Source organism: Macaca mulatta, chromosome 3, assembly GCF_049350105.2.
Source record: "Macaca mulatta isolate MMU2019108-1 chromosome 3, T2T-MMU8v2.0, whole genome shotgun sequence".
Classification (NCBI taxonomy): domain Eukaryota; kingdom Metazoa; phylum Chordata; class Mammalia; order Primates; family Cercopithecidae; genus Macaca; species Macaca mulatta.
In genome coordinates this window covers 72,155,301-72,163,430 of record NC_133408.1, presented here as the reverse complement: position 1 = coordinate 72,163,430, position 8,130 = coordinate 72,155,301, and the positions used below count along the sequence as shown (strand labels likewise).

At 52.8% G+C, this 8,130-nt stretch overlaps 1 protein-coding gene across 3 annotated transcripts in view; it reads left to right on the top strand.

Moving 5' to 3' along the window:
- The first annotated feature begins 657 nt into the window (after positions 1-657).
- Positions 658-8,130, top strand: part of PHKG1 (phosphorylase kinase catalytic subunit gamma 1) — a 13,123-nt gene continuing 5,650 nt past the window's right edge. Inside the window, 4 exon segments of one of the 3 annotated variants that reach the window (NM_001261185.1) lie at positions 658-802; positions 4,680-4,796; positions 5,867-6,045; positions 6,596-6,650. In NM_001261185.1, the coding sequence (NP_001248114.1) occupies positions 4,714-4,796; positions 5,867-6,045; positions 6,596-6,650 (317 nt within the window). In that variant the 5' untranslated portion in view covers positions 658-802; positions 4,680-4,713. 3 annotated transcript variants of the gene reach the window in all.

Below are 8,130 nucleotides of genomic sequence, written 5' to 3'. Positions count from 1 at the left end.
TGATCCTATTATCCTGCCACTCCCTTATCTTTAAGATGGTAAAGATAATTATCAATAAATACTAGGGAGCTCAGAGACCAGTGCCGATGTGGGTCCTCTGTATGCTGAGCGCTGGTCCCCTGGGCCCACTTTTTCTTTCTCTATACTTTGTCTCTGTGTCTCATTTCTTTTCTCAAGTCTCTCATTCCACCTAACGAGAAAAGCCCACAGGTGTGGAAGGGTAGGCCACCCCTTCACCACTGCACCTGGCCTCCCTAATCTGTACAGGTCTGCATTATACAGGGTAATCACGCACACTGTCCCTAAATGTCCCTGGGACAGCCAGGGCAGTCAGCTGCTGCAGTCGTTCACTGAGAAAGCCTCCAGGGCAGTGCTGTCAGCATACGCAGAAATCAAAATTGCTCCCAGTGAAGCTAGTGCCCTCCGCACGAGGCTGGCTTTACGTTCTCTGGTCCTGGAAGCCAAGGGAGCTCCAGAGGGAGGATCAATACATCCTGTCTGGCCTGGTCTCAGGCCACCCGAGTTTCCCTCATCCTCCACCAGAGGTCCCCCCTGGTGATACTCGGCCCCATGCCCTGTCCCTGCGGAGCCTTGGCCTGCCTCCCGGGTTTGCAGTTGTGATTTATTTTTGGCACGTTAGCCTCCGGTCATCAAATAGCAAAACCCAAAACAACAGCAGACGATATCTTCCAAGTGTCTGCTCAGGACACGGCTTCAGCCCTCTGTGGTCCCCTCTCCCCGGGGGCTCTGAGGCCTTTGGGATTCTTGTCAAGCTCCTTCAAGAGCCTGCAAGGACTTAACTGTGAGTAGCTAGCCCATTGATGGACAAAAGCCAGGTGACAGGCAGGGAGCAGGGAGGAGTGAGGGTGGAGAAGATAGAAACTCCCACATCCACTCTATCCATGTCTCTTTTCTAAAGGCGGATGGACCAGGGAGAGTGGCAGCACTGACCCTTGAAACCCCCATCTGGGGACTTTCCTACAGAAAAGAAGTCCTGAGGCTGATCTGGTTTTTTGGACTTTCAGAGTCCAGGGGAGGGAAGTTATGTGCCAAAAAGGACCAGGCCAGGTAGGCACGGTGGCTCACACCTGTAATCCCAGCACTTTGGGAGGCCAAGGTGGGAGGGTCACTTGAGGTCAGGAGTTCAAGACCAGCCTGGCTAACATGGTGGAGCCCCGTATCTACTAAAAATACAAAAATTAGCTGGGTATGGTGGCTCATGCCTGTAGTCCTAGCTACTCAGGAGGCTGAGGCAGGAGAATCGCTTGAACCCGGAAAGCAGAAGTTGCCGTGAGCTGAGATCGCGCCACTGCACTCCAGTCTGGGTGACAGAGAGAGATTCTGTCTAAAAAAAGGACTGGGCTACCTACTCCCATGTGGGAACCCTGTCCACAGGGGTCTTGGGAAAGGTGTGAGGGGTGGGTGGGGCAGTAGACAGGGGCACTAAGTTGGCCCCAGTCAGAGCTGGAGCTGGGGCAAGATAACCACCTCCTGAGCACCCCAGGAAAGGTGAGTGTAGCCACAACTTGGCCAAGTAGGCTGTGCCAAGGACTGGAGCCTTAGGCCTAGGCTGGCATCTCATAGGGGGTTCCAGGTGTACTTTCTGCTCATGGAGGGCTGGGGGAGAGGAGAGAGCTGGCACTACCCAGCTTTGGGAGGTGATGAGGCACAGATGCCCATTGTGAGGACTTAGAAGGACTTACCAGCAAATGGGCTTGTTTTTATGGGAAACAGACAGTCCCAGGCTCCGCCGAGTTGCTGATGGGGCAGGCAGAGAAGGCCTGTGCGTGAGCAGCCCAGATGCCTGGCACCAGCAGAGGGGACTTGTTATTCTAAACCTTCCTCTGGTAACCAGGCACCCAGTAGTGGGGCCACCAGGATTTCTGGAACAGCCTGCCCAATCCCGGAGGCAGCCAGAGCTGCTGCTTGGCTGGTCAGCAAATTGGCTCCTTTGAGAGGCCAGGCCTTCTTAGGCCCAGAAGCAGTGGGGAAAAGGGGGTTGGAGGCAGCTTTGGCCCTGCTGAGTGGCAGGTTGGGCCTGTTTTCTATCTGCCTTTTTCCCTGTTGGTAAATGGTATTTTCTGCATTCCTCAAATCCTGCATCTGATTTTGTTTTGTTTTGTCTTGTTTTTTTGTTTTGTTTTGTTTTTGAGATGGAGTCTCGCTCTGTTGCCCAGACTGGAGTGCAGTGGCATGATCTTGGCTCATTGCAAGCAACGTGTCCCGGGTTCACGCCATTCTCCTGCCTCAGCCTCCCGAGTAGCTGGGACTGCAGGTGCCCACTACCACGCCCAGCTAATGTTTTGTATTTTTTAGTAGAGACGGGGTTTCACCGTGTTAGCCAGGATGGTCTCAATCTCCTGACCTCGTGATCCTCCCACCTCAGCCTCCCAGAGTGTTGGGATTACAGGCATGAGCCACCGCGCCCGGCCTGTTTTGTTTTGTTTTTTTGAGACAGAGTCTCACTCACTCCGTCACCTAGGCTGGAGTGCAGTGGTGCGATCTCAGCTCACTGCAACCTCCACCTCCTGGGTTCAAGTGATCGTCCTGCCTCAGCTCCCAAGTAACTGGGACCACAGGTCCGAGAGCCATCATGCCTGGCTAATTTTTGTATTTTTTGTAGAGATGGGGTTTCGCCATGTAGCCCAGGCTGGTCTCGAACTCCTGACCTCAAGTGATCTGCCTGCCTCAGCCTCCCAAAGTGCTGGGATAACAGGTGTGAGCCATCATGCCAGGCCTAAATCCTACATCTGAAGCAGGAGTGGAGTTCCCTGGTAGGAGCCTCCATGTTCCTGACGCAAGGCGGGGTAGCTCAGCGCCTCTGTGTCCAGGCCTGAGTGTCCTGGCTCTGTACTGCCTCTATGCTGCAGCAGGGCCACTCAGGGCTCACTGGCCATTGTTAGGTAGGACATGGGGCATTCTGCCAGCAGGACCCTGAGCACCAAAGGGGTACCTGCCCGACCATTGACTCACATTCAAGGAATAACCCCTGCCAGACACCCGCACTGGGTATGGGGGGCAGAGACGGCTAGGACATCCTAGAGGCGACAGTCTAGCGGGGGAGGTGAGAGCATACACTGGCGAATGACACCAGAGGTAGGGACCGGGATGGACCCACCCAGCTCTCCATCCCTCAGAGCACCCAGCATAGTGGTTGGCAAAGAGTGGGTGTTCAATGTCTGCAGAATGGAGATGTAATGAATGAGTGAGTGAGTGAGTATGAAAGTCCCAGTTATGGATAGAATACATGAGGAAGGGCCGGGTGCAGTGGCTCACGCCTGTAATCTCAGCACTTTGGGAGGCCAAGGTGTGTGGATCATTTGTGGTCAGGAGTTTGAGACCATCCTGGCCAACATGGTGAAACCCCATCTCGACTAAAAATACAAAAAAATTAGCCAGGCATGGTGGTGCGTGTCTGTAATCCCAGCTACTCTGAAGGCTGAGGCAGGAGAATTGCTTGAACCCGGGAAGGGGAGGTTGCAGTGAACCAAGATCACACCACTGCACTCCAGCCTGGGTGACAGACCAAGACTCCATCTCTACACACACACACACACACACAAAACATGAGGAAGGAGCAGTGGGATGGAGCACAGGAAACCTGTCCTAGAAGGGGGTGTGTTTTCAGGAAGCACAGTCACAACAAGGGGAGATAAGGAGAGGCTACAGGAGTGGCCTATTAAAAAGGAAATTGTGGCCAGGTCCAGTGGTGGCTCATGCCTATAATCCCATCTCTTTGGGAGGCTGAGGCGGGAAGAATGCTTGAGGCCAGGAGTTTGAGACTAGCTTGGGCAACATAGGGAGACCCCATCTCTACAAAAAAACTTAAATATTAGAGCTGGGCGTGGTGGTTCACGCCTGTAATCCCAGCACTTTGGGAGACCAAGGCGGTCGGATCACCTGAGGTCAGGAGTTCGACACCAGCCTGGCCAACATGGTGAAATCCTGTCTACTAAAAATAGAAAAAATTAGCCAGGCGTGGTGGTAGGTGCCTGTAATTCCAGCTACTTGGGAGGCTGAGGCAGGAGAATCGCTTGAACATGGGAGGTGGAGGTTGCAGTGAGCCGAGGGCCAAGATTGCACCACTGCACTCCAGCCTGGGGGGTACTTTAGTCCCAGCTACTCAGGCGGCTAGGGTGTGAGGATCACTTGAGCCCAGGTGGCTGAGGCAGCAGTGAGCTATGATGGTACCATTGCACTCCCGGCTGGGTAACAGAGCAAGACCCCATCTCTACAAAGAATTTACTTTTTTTGAGCCAGAGTCTGGCTATGTTGCCCAGGCGGGAGTGAAGTGATGTGATCTCCGCTCACTGCAACCTCTGCCTCCTAGGTTCAAGTGATTCTCCTGCCTCAGCCTCCCAAATAGCTGAGACTACAAGCGTGTGCCACTGCACCCAGCTAATTTTTGTATTTCTAGTAGAGATGGGGTTTCACCATGTTGGCCAGGCTGGTCTTGAAATCCTGGCCTCAAGTGATCTATCTGCCTCAGCTTCCCAAAGTGCTGGGATTATAGGTGTGAGCCACCACGCCCGGCCTCAATTCACAAACATTTATTTGGAACATTCACTATAGGCCAGTGTGGTGCCAGATACAAGGATGAGTGAGAAACAGTTCCAGGCCCCAAGGAGAACACCCCCTGGGTCAGGAAGGCTGACAGCTTCTTTCTGTTCCCCTCTCAGAGCCACTCAGAGTTCCCCTGCTGAAGATCTGAGCATGACCCGGGATGAGGCACTGCCGGACTCTCATTCTGCACAGGACTTCTATGAGAATTACGAGCCCAAAGAGATCCTGGGCAGGTAAGGCCCAAGCTCTCCCCACGAAGTGCTGTCCTAGGCTCCAGCAGACCCTGTAGGCTACAGCCAACTCCGCTCCACCCCGAGTACTGACCCCACTTTCATCCCCAAAGCGCTGTTCTCTTGGAGAAACCCTTGGTTTGGGGTCCTGCCCTCCTGAAGCCAGGAAAGATAAGAGAAACCTTTCCCAGCAAAAAGTTCCCAGGGGTAGGTGCAATGGCTCACACCTGTAATCCCAGCACTTTGGGAGGCTGAGGTGGGAGGATTGCTTGAGGCCAAGAGTTCAAGATCAGCCTGGGCAACATAGCAAGACTCCATATCTCTTTTTTTTTCTTAACATAGGGTCTTGCCCTGTAGTCCAGGTTGGAGTACAGTGGCATGATCTTGACTCACTACAGTCTCTGCCTCCTAGGCTCAAGTGATCCTCCCACCTCAGCCTCCCTAGTAGCTGGGACAACAGGTGTGTGCCACCAGGTCTGGCTAACCATCTCTATTAAAAAAAAAAAAAAAAAAAAAAAAAAAGCGAGGGGCTGCCGGGCACAGTGGCTCATGCCTGCAATCCCAGCACTTTGGGAGGCCAAGGCAGGAGGATCACCTGAGATCAGGAGTTTGAGACCAGCCTGGCCAACATGGTGAAACCTGTCTCCAGTAAAAATACAAAAATTAGCTCTGCGTGGTGGCAGGCGCCTGTAGTCCCAGCTACTCAGGAGGCTGAGGCAGGAGAATTGCTTGAACCCGGGAGGTGGAAGTTGCAGTGAGCCAAGATTGTGCCACTGCACTCCAGTCTGGGCGACAGAGTGAGACTCTCTCTCTCAAAAAAAAAAAAAAAAAAAAAAAAAGAGCACTGAACTAGGAGTTACATGGCCTGAGAGCAGGCTTGTTACTCACCAGCTCTGGGCAAATCACCTGACTATGCCTGTATTTATTCATCCACCATTTCCAAAACCTCAGAGGAACTTGGGGGAAAGCGTAAATCTATTGACAAGGGCAGGACATCTCTGCTGCAGCCTCGAATCTGGGACTCCCCATGGGGTGAGGGACCCCCCGAGGCCATCTGTCTTCTGCACTTCCAGGGGCATTAGCAGTGTGGTCAGGCGATGCATCCACAAGCCCACGAGCCAGGAGTACGCAGTGAAGGTTATCGACGTCACCGGTGGAGGCAGCTTCAGCCCCGAGGAGGTGCGAGAGCTGCGAGAAGCCACGCTGAAGGAGGTGGATATCCTGCGCAAGGTCTCAGGGCACCCCAACATCAGTGAGTGATGACCCCAAGTCACATGACGGGGTGCCCCCCTGTGATTCTGCCCTGACAGCCCAAGCCAGGGAGTGTGACCCCACCACATAGCCAGCTAGAACCACCCAGGCTCAAGGCTCCCAGCTCCACCCTCACTGCTCTGACAGAAGGGGTCCCAGGCTGGGATGGATGCAGGCAGGGGAATGGGGGTTTGATGTCCCTGGGCTGAATTAGCCAGGCGTGCTGATGCATGCCTGTAATCCCAGCCACTCAGGAGGCTGAGGCAGGAGCATCACTCGAGCCCGGTAGTTTGAGGCTGCAGTGAGTTATGATTGCACTACTACATTCCAGCCTAGGTGACACAGTGAGATCCTGTCTCTAATAATAATAATAATAATAAAGTCCCTGGGGCTGCCCACACCCTGGGTTGATGTCCTTTGAGCACCCTCCTGATTCCCCTGTCAGCTTTTGAAGTTAGCCCACAGCAGCCTCAGTCCCTGACCCCTGTGCCCCAGCTGCCCCTACCTGGGCTCCCCTGCTACTTGAGACAAGCTAGCCATTTCCATTTCAGTACAGCTGAAGGACACTTACGAGACCAACACTTTCTTCTTCTTGGTGTTTGACCTGTAAGTACCCAGCCCTGGAGCAAGCCACACCTGAGAGAACCTCGACTGTCAACTGTCATCCGCTCCCCAACCCCAGGGCTGCCTGGAGACCACAGCCAGCTCCTGAGCTGAGGATGCCAAATACAATCCCGGTGTTTAGACAGATCAGCCCCTGGGGTCTGGCTGCCGGGTTTGGAAACCTGGGTTCACCACTTGTGGGCTGGATCATTTCTTTAAATCTCGGTTTTCTCATCAGTATTATGGGAGTGATAATAGCACAGTGAGTGGCATAGTGTGAATGCTAATAATTACTAGCCTCAGGCCAGGCACAGTGGCTCACAACTGTAATCCCAGCACTTTGGGAGTCTGAGGCTGGAGAATCGCTTGAACCCAGGAGGTGGAGGTTAAAGTGAGCCAAGATCGTGCCATTGAACTCCGGCCTGGGTTACAAAAGCAAAACTCCGTCTCAAAAACAAAAACAGAATAAAACAAAAAAAAACCCCAAAACTCTTGGCCTCACGCAATTCTCTCACCTCAGTCTCCCAAAGTGCTGGGATTACAGGCATAAGCCACCATGCCTGGCACGGTATATTGATATAATTGTTCTATTTTATTATTGGCTGTTAATCTCTGTGCCTAATTTATAAACTTCATCTTAGGTATGTACATATAGGAAAAACATAGTAGGTATAGACTTCAGTGCTATCCACGGTTTCAGGCATCCACTGGGGTTCTTGGAACATATCCCCTGCAGATAAAGAGGGAGAACTGTAGACAGATATAAAGTAGAACAAGGGTTAGCAAGAGACAGGGGCTTCCTTAGACTGAGTGGTCAGGAAGGCATGTCCAGGAAGTGACCCAAGCAGAGGATGGCAGGATGTAAGGTCGGTCAGCACCAAAGACCAGGTCCTGCAGGCATTTTAGCCATGGTAAGGAGTTTGGAGGGTCAAGACTGGGCGGCTGACGTGATCTGATTTACTTTTGTTTTTTTTTTTTTTGAGACAGAGTTTTGCTCTTGTCGCCCAGGCTGGAGTGCAGTGGTGTGATCTCGGCTCACTGCAACCTCTGTCTCCCGGGTTCAAGCGATTCTCCTGCCTCAGCCTCCCAAGTAGCTGGGATTACAGGTACCCACCCACCACCATGCCCAGCAAATGTTTTATGTGTGTACTTTTTTAGTAGAGACAAGGTTTCGCCATGTTGGCCAGTCTGGTCTCGAACTCCTGACCTCAAGTGATTCATCTGCCTCAGCCTCCCAAAGTGCTGGGATTACAGGCGTGCGCCACCGCGCCCAGCCTGACTTCCTTTTGAAAAGATCTCACTGACTATCTAGGGACGACTGTAATGAGGCGGGATTGGAAAAAGGGAGGCCAGCAGTATCGAGGAGAGAGGCAGGTGGTAGAGGTTGCACCTGTGGTGTGGTCCAAAGGTTAATGTCATCATCACCATCACCACCATCATCATGCCCCTACTTCTGCATCAATAGGATTAGTAAGATGAGCCC